Source organism: Muscardinus avellanarius (assembly GCF_963383645.1).
Source record: "Muscardinus avellanarius genome assembly, chromosome: 1".
NCBI classification, from domain to species: domain Eukaryota; kingdom Metazoa; phylum Chordata; class Mammalia; order Rodentia; family Gliridae; genus Muscardinus; species Muscardinus avellanarius.
The window spans coordinates 174,584,578-174,597,568 of NC_137786.1; the positions used below are offsets into that span (position 1 = coordinate 174,584,578).

The 12,991-nt window shown below is 51.4% G+C and overlaps 1 protein-coding gene across 1 annotated transcript in view; it reads left to right on the top strand.

Moving 5' to 3' along the window:
• Nucleotides 1-207: 207 nt before the first annotated feature.
• LOC308258594 (guanylate cyclase D-like) overlaps nt 208-12,991 on the top strand; it is a gene marked incomplete at both ends in the record, with an annotated part of 54,404 nt that continues 41,620 nt past the window's right edge. Inside the window, 4 exons of the mRNA XM_080689275.1 lie at nt 208-214; nt 3,996-4,754; nt 10,667-10,962; nt 11,979-12,333. Of these exons, the coding sequence (XP_080545401.1) occupies nt 208-214; nt 3,996-4,754; nt 10,667-10,962; nt 11,979-12,333 (1,417 nt within the window). The remainder of the gene's footprint in view (nt 215-3,995; nt 4,755-10,666; nt 10,963-11,978; nt 12,334-12,991) is intronic.

Below are 12,991 nucleotides of genomic sequence, written 5' to 3' on the forward strand. Positions count from 1 at the left end.
TGCACAAGGCTCCCAAGAGCCCTGGGATCCAATCAGATCTAATTTTCCAAGTGGCTTCTTCAGACCTCTGAGGGGGCAGAGAGGGATGAGCCACATGTTCCCCGGGCAGGATTCTCGGGAAGCTGGCAGGCAGCAGAGTGGTGATCCTGCAGGAAGCCCCCGGGCTGGAGTTTGGACCTCTGAGGACCCTCACTCCCAGAGCTCACCATGGCAGGTGAGTCTGAATGGATGTGCCCTGAGGGACAGCAGGAAGGACTATGCTGGGTCAGAAGGGTGATGCTTGACTGTAATGCCATCCCCTCCCCTCTTCTGTGGATTCCTACTGCCTATTTTGGCCATTTGTCAGTGCAGCTATAGGCTTCCTCACCTTTGGGTTATGGTACTGTGGAGGTAACTAATCCCATGAGCTCAGCTCTATGAGCCAAGCCGCCTGTGGCTAATCCTGGGGCCCATCTCCCTGACTAGCATACAATGGTCTCCCTCACTAGGGGGCACATTAACCTGTTGTGGCTGGATGTGGAGAGACTGGGAGCTCTCAGGCTCTTGGGGAAGGATTGGGAAGGAAGCATGGCCATCTTCAGAGACAAAAGTGATCTGTTTCTTGATTTTTATTGACACATAGAACATCAGAGCTGAAGGATCTTTGGAGACTTGAACATCTAAACCAAGCTCTCCTCGAACAGTTGGGAGAACTGGGGGCACAGACAATGATATGGACTCAAGGCCACAAATCAAGGGCAGAGTTGGGTAAAAGCAGGCTCCCGCCTTGTCCTGCAGCTGGCCTGCCAACGGCTTGTGTCCACCGTGAGCCCCTGCAGGTCACTGGCTGCAGAACTTCCTGGCCACTGAGCGCTGCCAGTAGAACCTCAGGCCAGGGGAGCCTACTGCTGTTTTGTGGGACTGAGGGAAACCCACTCATTTCTGTGCCTCAGTTTCTTCATCTGGACACAAAGTAGTTGGTTTAGTATTCATATCTCCAAGGATACTTTGGCTCTGATGTTCCAGAAGGCATCAAAGGAGGGGATTTTTGTCTTTGGCTGGGCGTTTGGAAACCAAGCTCCAGTCCTGATTTGGCTCTAACTTTGGCAACACCTTGAACAAATCGCTGTTCTGCCCAAAGTCACAGTTCCCTCCCCTGAACATTAGGATAAAAAGTGTCTTCTAAGAGTCAGGGAAAACAGTGGGTCACAGGTGGTTTGGAAAAGGCAGACTGAGAGTAGAGGTGGCCGTCATGATTATTAGCAACAGCACATGCTAATATTCTCATCTGGAAATGAGTTCCCAGCTCATCCAGCAGCTCGAGGGATTCATCTCGAGGGTGGGATGGGCCTTTCTCTGTTGCTAGGAGACTATTTGATGCATCACAGCAGAAGAGCAGGGAGGGTCCAGAGGGGGAGGCTAACAGAGGAGCACCCTTTCCAGGTCGCTGAGACTTGAGCTGGGAGAGCCAGAGCACCGTGTGCCAGTAGGCTGTAGCTGGCCCTGCAGACGGACTCCCTTTACAGATGGGGAGACTGAGGCTGACACTCAGGGCTGACACTCAGGGCTCCCACAGTGACCTGCCTCCCCTCAAGGGTCTCAGGATGGTGATGATAACTATTCCATTTAGTGAATACCGTAATTACTAACCCCCCATTGTAGACAGCCTACATTTAGTTTTCACAACTTTACTAAGTAGCTATTCTCACATCCACTTTGAGGACGAGGAAAGAAAGGCTCTGAGAACCTCAGTTCCCTCAGGGTTAGGGGCCAGTAAGTGAGAAAACCAAGGTTTTATTATTTTGTGTGGTGCTGTGGCCCTCTATTCCTTGGCACTAAAATAATTTCTTTTTAAATTAATTTTATTGGTGCATTGAGATTATACATAATAGTGGGGCTCGTTGTGACATGTTTGTACACATAAAAAACATTACTTGGTGGATTTCAATTCTTTCTTTCTCTCTCTCTTTCTCTCTTTCTTTCTTTCTTTCCTTTTCTTTTTTCTTTTGCAGTATTGGGGGTGGAACCCAGGGGCATTCTACCTCCAAGCTATACCACCAGCCCTATTTTTATTTTTTTTATTTTTTATTTATTTTTTGCGGGTGTGAGGATGGAACTCAGGGGCATTATACCTCTGAGCTACACCTCGTGCCCTGTTTTTTTATTCTTTATTTTGAAACCAGGTCTCACTGAGTTGCAGAGGGCCTCACTAAGTAGCTGAGGCTGTCCGTGAACCGTGGTCCTCTGGTCTCAGCCTCCCGAATGCTGGGATTACAAGCGTGTGCCACCACGCATGGCTATTCTTTATTTTGAAACAGGCTTTCACTGAGTTGCAGAGGGCCTCACTACATAGCTGAAACTGTCCGTGAACTGCGATCCTCCTGTCTCAGCCTCCCAAATGCTGAGATTACAAGTGTGCGCCCACACGCCCGGCTTGATTTCAATCATTTCTCAGCTACTCCACACAGACTGTCACTGCTGGCGTTCAGAGGGAGCCCTCTCACCCTTCTGACCCACACTTCCAAGTGAAGGGTTGGACTGAGCTCTGCCTTCCCTGGGAAGCCCTCCACGAGCCCCTCCTCACCCACAGTCCCCACACTGGTCCTTCTGCCTGTAGCCCAAGTTTGTGGCCAGCTCTCCTCTTGATGAAGACCTGTCTCCCCACTGACATGGCAGTTTCTTTAGGGCAAGGTTGGCTCTTACTCCTTCCTAGGACAAACATTGTGGTTCGACTCCTGGCTGCATCTGTGGGGTGTTGGAGACAGCTGAGTGCATGGGTGGAGAATGGGCAATAGCAGGGAAGTGGGCAGAGCCAGGCGGGAGGGGCAGGGCCTTGGGTCAGGCGTCACGGCTCTGTAATAACAGGATGAAGTGCGGAACCACCTTGCGTCAAATCCTAACTTTCTGCTAACACCCTCTGCACAGTGGGGTAGATGGGCCTCTGTCTTGACAGGACTGTGGGGAAGATCAGAGATGGGACGAGCAGGTGAAGTATGAGCCCTTGAGCCACAAGTCCCATGTGGACGCTGCACAGTGAGCACCCGCACCTGGAATCTGCTCAGCCACCAGGGCCTGCGGGGTCCAGCAGGGTCAGAGGTTGTAGGATGGTGCTGGACGTGGAGGGGAAGAGGCGGGGAGGCTCGAGGGGCACCAGGAGAACTGGCCCACCTTAGAGACCGGTAAAGGGAGAAGCAGTGGTCGTATGTTGTAAGAGGTAGGATCTATTGGACACCTGTGTAGCAGTGACGGTGCCTCTTGCTTTGTGTGATGTCACTGCGTCCTCCCGGTTATGCTTCATAAAGGAGGTTTTATTGATGCTGTTCTACAGAGGGGGAAAATAAGGCTCAGCAAGGAGATGGTTGAGAGATTCCTATCCTCAGCTCTGATGTTTCAGATATCAACAAAGGGAGGGGATGGTTTTTTTTGTGTGTGTGTGTGTGGTACTGGGGTTGAACCCAGGGTCTTTTCTACCTCTGGGATATACTCCCAGACCTATTTTTTTTATATATTTTATTTGGAAACAGGGTCTCACTAAGTTGCTGAGAGCCTCACTAAGTAGCTGAGGCTGGCTTCGAACCTGTGCGATCCTCCTGTCTCAGCCTCCCAAGCGCGGGGATTACAAGCGTGCGCCACCACGCCCGGCTAAGGGAGGGGATTTTTGTCTTTGGCTGGGCAGTTGGACATTCTACAGAGGAGGAAAATATGGCTCAGAAAGCTTCAGGTTGGCGCAGGGCCGCATACACAGGACACGGCGATGAGGTCTGGCCAGCTCACATGCTGAGCATTTGAGCTCAGCCCAGCGTGACGGGGGCATCACGATGCTGTGAGCCAGTCCTGGGAAGCACGTGAGGTCCCCAAAGCTGGATGGGGAGTCCTTGGAGGCCCTGGGTCCAAATCCCTCATCTTACCGATAAGGAGGCTGAGGTTCAGGGATTGGGTGTCTGTCTCACAATCATGTAGGAAATGCTTGGTAGAAAATGCTAGAAGGCAAACTTGTCCATATCCCCCTTTCCCAGGACTCCAGGGGGGCTCGTACCCTGAAGATTGGGACTGGATGCAGCCACACAGGAAGACGCACCTGCCTTTCCAGGGCCTGTGGGAATGCGCTCCTAATCACCCAAGGACAGCCTCTTCCCTGCCGCTTCTCTCTGTGGTGTTTTGGGGAGCCCTCTTATGGGCTGGCTCCCTCCCTCATCTGGCCTGGGGGAAAGGGACCTTCATCCTGGGGGTGCTGGGTCCCTGGGACTGTGACCCCATATTTGCCCGGGCCTTCCCTAGCAAGGCTGCCCAGCTGGCTGTGGACCGAGCCAACCAGGACTCCTCACTGTTGCTGGGCTCACGGCTGGCTGCTGTGGTCCTTCCCACTGGCTGTGACACCCCTGGCGCCCTGGCCACATTCCTGACCCACAGGGACACTGTGGCTGCCTTTGTGGGCCCTGTCAACCCTGGCTACTGCTCAGCAGCAGCCCTGCTGGCCCAAAGCTGGGGCAAGACCCTCTTTTCTTGGGCGTGTGGGGCCACAGAGTGGGGGCATGAGCTGGTGCCCAGCCTGCCCCCCGCTGCCCACGTGCTGCTGTCCATCATGAGACACTTTGGCTGGGCCCGCTCGGCCATTGTGTCCTCCCACCAGGACCTCTGGGTGGCCACAGCCCGGAGGCTGGCCACAGCCTTCAGGATGCAAGGGCTGCCTGTGGGGCTGGTGACATCTCTGGGACCTGGGGAGCAGGGGGCCTCGGAGGTCCTGAAGCAGCTCTGCAGCGTGGACGGCCTGAAAGGTAAGCACACTTGGGCACCTTCTTTCTGCGGCAGCTGGACTTCCTGTGGTCACTGATGGGGGCTTCCTCTTGGCCAAGCCCTTGACCATGGCCCTGTTATCAGCTCGCAGCAGCCCTGTGAGCCAGTCCTGCTGCAGTACCCATCCTGCAGCTCAGAGAAGGTAAGTAACTTGCCACATCATACATCTGGCAGGCAGATTCCAGACTCTGATTCCAGGGTCAGTGAGGGGCAGGAACATAAGACACCCTTGTTCTTGCCCAGTGACAGAAGGACACAAGGGTGTGGTGTTACCGACTGGCTCAGTCCTGTGGGGGCAAGTCCACTCGCGACCGGGAGCCTCAGAAAGATGGGGCAAAAGGCAGGTGGAGTTCTGCAGAAAACTATCTGCAGCGATTCCTTCCCCTCTATGAATTCCCTAAGTTTTTTAGGTACGACGCTTGGGAAAGAATCTGAGGTGGACAAAGGCTTCTTGAGCCAATGACAATTTATTACAGGAACCCAGAGAAATTTATACCCTTCACCAGTGAGATTAATTATAGGAGAAAAAAAAGAAAGGGAAGGGGGGCAATCACAGCAAAACAATAGTGGATTACATATAAACAAAGTAAATGACTAGTCCAGCATTTAGGAGATAAGCTCCGGATCTTTCTTCCGATATTGCAGCAGGGCAGGTCCAAAGGTAAATTCCAAAGGCAATACAGGCACGCCCAAGGCCCAGGGCTTGGAGAATACGCCTTCTCATGGAATCTTCTTTTTCTTTCTTTTTTGAAGTTTCCATCTATATCCAAATGACAAGCATGGGGGGCTGTGGCGGTCCAGGGAGATGCGATGGGAGTCTCTCAGATCTCATCCGCTTTGCCTTCTGAAGTCTGAAAGCTTACAAAAACTCACAACACAGCTTGGCAAATAAGACACCACAAATAACACTGTGAAGTTCTTGGATTTAGTTGTCAGATGTATTTCCTTGACTGCTGAACACTCTTTTTTAGACAAAAGCCTTTTAAAGGCCTATTGGTCTCTAATAATCCATTTCCTTATCACAAACCCTCTGCAACCTGCTTCTAACTTTCTAATACCTTTCTTTCCCAGTCGGGACGTTCTTATGATAAGCTCTTCTTCATGAAAAAGTGCTTTCTTACTCTTACGGTATTTCCTTTCCTTCATACATATATATTTAGAATATCTGTCCTTTATTTTGTCATTTTCATTTCTAGCCATGCGGCATTCTCCCTGTTTCGGGGAACGCTCACACTGGGCGTGAAGGTCAACAATCTTTCTCCTTGGCTCTATTGTATTTTGGCAACTAAGTTGTTCATCAACTAAATTGCTTCGAAGTCACACACAAAATTTTATCTTCTCTGTCTCTAGGCAGGATCTCAAGGGTAAACAAAGTTTCCTTAAACTGAGCTATCGGTTACCGGAGTTAATAGCTTAACCTAGTGATAGGAGTGAGGATCGGAGACCCTTTGTGATTGCTGCAGCTGGAATGCTTATCACAGCATCTGAGTTCTGGCCAGTTTTTTCCTTACTATTGAGCAAAGCCAAGGACGCCCAGACAAATTATTAGAAAATTTATATCCACGGACTCAATTTCTTTTTATAGTCCTGATTTCACATCACTGGAGCAATTCGTGTAGAAAGTTAAAGGAAATATTAATAGTCATGAAGGGTAAAAGTGGGGGATATTTTGGCCAGAGACGATACCTCTTTCTCGGGGCGTTCTGCCGATAAACTATGTGGAGTGGGGGTCTCAACACATAGATGCCGAGGCAGCAGGATGTCTTGGCAGTGTGGCAACACCCAAGGCCTGGAAGAGACTTAGCACCGGTCTTGTTTTTTCCCAATATGCTTTTCTTGGCGCACTGTAATCTCATATCATAATGAAGTCCAGAGTGGACACACTTGCGCGCAGCACTTGGTGAGCTTCCCCGGCTCCCTGCCACTCCCTCCCTTCCTTGTGCCTGTCATGGAGACTGGCATTGGCATTTCACACAAGTACAGGACATCGGCGGCAGGTTTCCTTTTTCCTTCATTAGCTCTCCCTCCCCCACCGCCCTCCCCTGCACCCCCTCCACTGCTCCACTGCGGGTTCTTGGTTTTGTGGTTAGAACCATAACGTCCATGGATTCATTGGCTGATCGACTGCTTCCTGCATTTACCGAGTCCCAGCTGAGCTGGGTGGCAGCTGTGAACAGGTGGATGATCCCAGGGTGGCTGTGTGATGGGGAGACAGATGTACGGGCATCTGGTCCTGACAGTTGGCCGGGCCATCCTGAGGCGCAGAGGCCCGCAGAGCCAGAGGGACATGGGGCTGGGCAGGGCTCTGAAGGGGCTCCTTGGAGGAGGAGGCTGGGCCTTCAGGAAGTCAGCCAGGGAAGGGCATGGGGGCGGCAGGGGAGTCAGGTGACTCTAGACTTTGTATTTTCAACTTGTGAGTCAGGAAGTCACTTGAGTGAATCATGATCAGCTTTATAAGAAAAAGGGTAGAACAGGAAAAGATAGAGAAGGATAGAGTAAAACAGAACAGAAAAGGCGGCTCCCTGGGGGTGCACCGCGGGCAGGCACAGCCGGGGTTGGCGGGGTCTGTCACAGGCATCCTTTCAGTGGACTTGGCTTTTATATGCTCTATTTTATGAACATCAAGGTCAAATATATCCTGATCTGGCTGGGCTGTGGGGCACGGGAGGAGCTGGCACGGCCCCAGCTGGGAGACGCCTGCATGGGTAGGGAGGGAGACAGATGTGTATTCAGGGCACAGAGGAACCTGGTGTGGAGGCTGACCTGCCTAAGGTGGGAGGGCTCCACAGAGGAGGAGGCATTAGGGCGGGGCCTGACAGTGAGAAGCTGGCTGCAGAATGAGGATGAGGGGTGATGTCATTCTGGGCGGAGGGGCCAGCTGGTGCAAAGGAGCGGAGGCCACATGTTCACAGGACTCAGAGAATGTGGAGCAGTTGAGTTCCGTGTGGCTGGAGCAGGTGGCAGCGGGTTCGTGAGCCATCAGACCCCTGTTCTGCTTCTGTTGTGGAGGACTGAGTTCCAGCCAGGGCGCTGGCGTGCAGAAGCCAGGAGGTTAGTGGAGAGTGCTGTGCCGTTAGATGTGAGAAGCCACTGCTGGAGACTTCAGCCGAGTCACCAAGCCTCTCCGTGTTACAGTGTCTTCATCAGAAGCACAAGGGCAATCAAAGTCCCTAATTCTTAGGGTTTCGAAGAAGAGATGAGCCAGTGTGGTGGCGCACGCTTGTAATCCCCGCGCTTGGGAGGCGGAGACAGGAGGATCGCGCAGGTTCGAAGCCAGCCGTGCTGGCGTAAGAGACCCTGTTTCAAAAATATAAAATAGGTCTGGGAGTGTAGCCCAGAGGTAGAAGGGCTTCCAGGAACCCCAGTACCACCACCAAAAAAAAAAAAAAAAAAAAAAAAAAAAAAAAAAATTAGGGCTAAGCCAGGCGTGGTGGCGCACGCTTGTAATCCCCGCACTTGGGAGGCAGAGACAGGAGGATCGCGCAGGTTTGAAGCCAGCTGCGCGCACTGTCTTAGGAGACCCTGTTTCCAAATAAAAATGTAAAAATAGGTCTGGGAGTGTAGCCCGGAGGTAGAAGGGCTTCCAGGAACCCCAGTACCACAAAAAAAAAAAATAGGGCTGGAGGTTTAGCTCAGAAGTAGAATGCCCCTGGGTTCCATCCCCAGGACTTCCAAAAAAAAAAAAAAAAAAAAAGAGAGATGGACCATAACAGACAAAGGTCACACAGTATATAATGGACAAGCCTATGACCATTAAGTGGCTTTCTCCTGAGCTGTGTAGATAAGCTCCCCCTTGTGGTAAAACATAGAAAAGCACCGCCAACTCCCTCTAAGGGATGTTTTGGGGAGAAGCCTGACAGCAGCGCCTGGTGGGTCTCTCCAAGCCTCTGCCAGGGGCTGAGCCGAGGCCAGGACTCCAGGCTGACCTCCATGTGACAAAGGCCTTCAGCCCCTAGGAGGAGACCCCCCCAGCCTTGCTTGGTGGCCCCATTTTCCTGGGTTTTCTGGGGGAAGAAGCTGCAGTAGAATCCCGGGGACACATCCAAGCAAGCAGTGACCCTTTCCAGCTGTGTCTGCAGCCCTGGTCAGGGACCCATGTGGGGAAGAGAGGAAAGACACAGTGCCTTGGCCAGGGGCTCCCTTCTATCCTGGTGCCTGGGGAAGCAATTGGCTCCCTCACTACCAAGGGCTGCTTCTTTCACCAAGACAAAGATGAATGAATCCCTACCTGTTAGACCTTCAGGATGTCACCCGGGGCTGCAGTTATCATTACAAGCTGATATGACTGGATAAGCAAAATGCAGCCAACCATACAGTGGAATATTATACAGCCATACATCCAAACATCTCACAGCAACAATGAACCTGGAACACGGTACTAGGTAAAAGTCGACAGATGCAAAGGACATTTCTGTATGAGTCCATTTAGATGAAATGTCCAGAGTAGACAAGTTCATAGAGGCAGACAGTAGCTAAGGGAGTGACTGCTGACAGGGGGATGAACAAGCTTTCTAACTAAATATTGGTGATGGTCATACAACTTTGTGGATATACTACGACCATGGAATGGTACATCTTTATTTTTTGTTATAGTCCCACATCACAATCTAAATCATGTCGACAGTAATTTACATGCTTGCCACACTTGGTGGGCCCCTCTTGCCTCCCCAGCCCCCCCAATACAGAGCACTGAGATTGACATTGGCATATTCACATATGTGCACATAGTCGATGGTGACATTTCCATCGATGAGCCACAGTCTTTCCCCTCCCCCTCCCTTACACCACTTCCCAGACTCTACTGAGGTCTCTCCTCCATTATCTGGAGTCCCTCTGGCATCCCAATTACTCCCTAGCTAGTACATATTAGAGAGAACACATGAGCCTTCATTTTCTGTGCTGGCTAATTTCAACATCATGTTCTCCTGGTCCTTCCATTTTCTTGCAAATGATATAGTTTTGTCCTTTATTGCTGAGTAGAATTCCATTGTGTGTACTTCCCATAATTTTGTAGTTCATTCTTCTGTTGATGGGGAATTATACACTTAAAAAAATAAATTTTATGGTATGAGAATCATCTTAATTTTTAAGTTTTTTATCTTTTATTTTATTTTAATTTATTTTTTGGTGGTACTGGGGTTCCTGGAAACCCTTTTATCTCTGGGATACACTCCCAGACCCATTTTATATTTTTATTTGGAAACAGGGTCTCTTAAGCCAGCGAGGCTGGCTTCGAACCTGCGCGATCCTCATGTCTCCGCCTCCCAAGCACAGGGATTACAAGCGTGTGCCACTACGCCTGGCTTAATTTTTAAGTTTTTTTTTTTTTTTAAAGGATTATAAGCTGGAGTCAGCCCTGCATTCAGCCCCTGCTGCCACCTGGTTGGTTATGTATTCTGAGGCAGCTCCTTAACCTCCCCGTGCTTCAATTTCCTCATCTGAAAAGTAGGGATACTGATACACATACTTCTTACCAGTGTTGTAATATTGAATGACTAGAACAGACTAGAACTAGACTTTAGAACAGCACATAACTGGAAAGCTCTCAACAAATATTAGCAATTGTCCAGGACAGTGGGTTGGGCTAGGATGGGAAGTTAGATAAGTTATTGGCTGTGTGTGCTGGGTAGGAGATGCCTGAGGGCCATATTAATACCCTGGTTGAGGGGATTTTTTTTCACCAGGTTGAACTCAAATTTGGTGGCTTTGGCCATAACTGTTATGGGGAGCAGATTCAGTGGCAATTCCAACTTCACCCAGACCCATGGGAGGGCTGGCATGGGTTGTGGCAGCAGAGTTCTGGGCAGCCCTCTAGGGCCATGTGATTCTGGCTCTGGGGGAAGACCACAGTTGGACTGGCCCCCCAAATCTGACCCTGCCATCTTGTCCCCAGTTGTGGTGCTGTGTATGCACTCAGCGCTGCTGGGGGGCTCGGAGCAGACGGCCCTGCTGAGCCGCGCTCGGGCAGAGGGCCTGGCGGATGGGAGGCTGGTCTTCCTGCCTTACGACACGCTGCTCTTCGCCCTGCCCTACCACAACCGCTCCTACCCGGCCCTGGAGGACAGTGGACCCCTGCAGGAGGCCTACGATGCAGTCCTCACTGTCACCCTGGAATCTGTCCCCGAAGACAAGTCCTTCACTGCCACCAGGGCGGGGGAAGAGGCAGCTGCCCACCTGGAGCCAGGGCAGGTAGGTGCGCCAGGTTCTCATGCACCCTGGAGGCTGGGGTTGTAGGCAGGTGCACACTGCTTGCCTGCAGAAGGCCTTGGCTAGAGACCCACCTGGGTCATTAGCTTCTATCTGTCCATGCAGCCTTCTCAGCTCCTGTAGTTCTTCCTTCTGGTCCTGCTGTGCTTTCCGTTGCATTCTTTTTTTCTCTCTGGCATGCTTCTCTAGCAAGCTGTGACGATCAGGAGACAGTGTTGGAAGCACCAGGGTGGAAGTGGGGTGTGAGGTGTTGTGAAGTCACTGCCGTGAACCCAAAGAGTGTGAGCGCTGTGGGGGTGGGGGTGTGATGGATGCTGGCTTGGTTTTGGTGTATGAGGCTCAGCTGAACTCCCGCGTCCCTTGGGATGTCTGCTTCTTGACCATAAGAAGGCAGAGTGGAGTTTGGAGGGAGGGACAGGACCCAGATGCCGATGGAGGGTCATTCAATCAGTCGTTCATCTGAAAAGTGAGGATTGAGCCCCTTGCGTGTCCCATTGTGCTAGGTGTCAGGAACCTGCTGATGAACATGACAGATCTAGGCGTCATTTTGTTAGGGGGAGATGGGCAATAACCAGATCACTAGATAAGCAAATTCAAGGGCAGTAATGCCACCAAGCAAACAGAAGATACAAAGATGGGGAGAGGAAGGGATGGGTAGCATGTAGTTGGAGGATGGACGGGCAGCTGAGCTCTGAGCGACTAGGAAGCAGCCTGGTGAAGATATGGATGGAGGGCTTCCAGGTAGAGTCTGCAGGAGCCAGGAGTTTTGCTTTAGAAGGTTTGAGGTGCCTGCCAGACATCAGAGTTGGTGGTGGCCACAGCGGTGGTGGCCTCGGAGACTGCCGAGTGGGTTCTGGGTAATGTGGGACCACAGAGAAGCCCACAGGTTCGGAGAGAGCAATCATTTAAACAATTGCTACTGGTGGGAGGACAGGGATCCAGAGACATCTGGGGCCTCTCCTGTGGAGTCATGCAGTTGGGGGCTTTCTCTTTCACAGGCGTCCCCGCTCTTTGGAACCATCTATGATGCTGTTGTCCTGTTGGCCCATGCCCTGAACCGCTCTGAGAGCCACGGGGCAGGGCCCTCTGGGGCCCACTTAGGGGACTACACAGGGGCTCTTGATGTGGCAGGCTTCAGTCAGAGGATCCGGACAGATGAGAAGGGCAGGAGGCTGGCTCAGTATGTCATCCTGGACGCAGATGGTCGAGGAGGCCAGCTGGTGCCCACCCATGTTCTGGACGCAGGCACATGGCAAGTGAGGCCCCTGGACAAGACCACACACTTCCCAGGAGGCTCCCCTCCAGCCCATGACTCCAGCTGCTGGTTTGACCCTAATATGCTATGCATGAAAGGTAACTCAGAATCCATCCACCATCCACCCATATGTCCACCATCCACCCATCTGTCAACATATCTATCTACCACTCATTCATCCATTTATCTATCCATTTATCCTTCTACTCACCTATAAATCCATCCATCCATCCATCCATCCATCCATCCATCCATCCATCCATCCTTCCACCTACCCTATCCACCAATCCATCTGTCTACCTTCCATCCATCCACCCATACACCATTCAACCATTCATTCATCATCTGCCTACTGTTCCACCATCCATCCATTCATCCATCATCCATCCATCCACCTACCACCCTTTATTAAACTTCTCAAGATGAATAGTCTTATACAGTAGCAGGAGCAGGTGCAAAGAGGGGATATGGCACTTTATTGAGAATACTGAACCAACAGCCCCAAAGCACCAGGGGAGACGACACGAGGCCTCAAGGCTAAAGTATTTATAGAAATGTCACCATCTCCCAGATCTCCCGAAATGTACCACAGTCCTGTGACTAGGCCACTATCCTCCATGGCCACCGCTGGAGAACTGAAGCCCAGAAAAGCTTAGTTACTTCTCACGGTCACACAGGAAGGCAGAGGCTGAGCACACATCTTCTGATTACAAGTACAGGATTTGTTTTCCCCCAGACTACTAGGGAGTGTGAGAC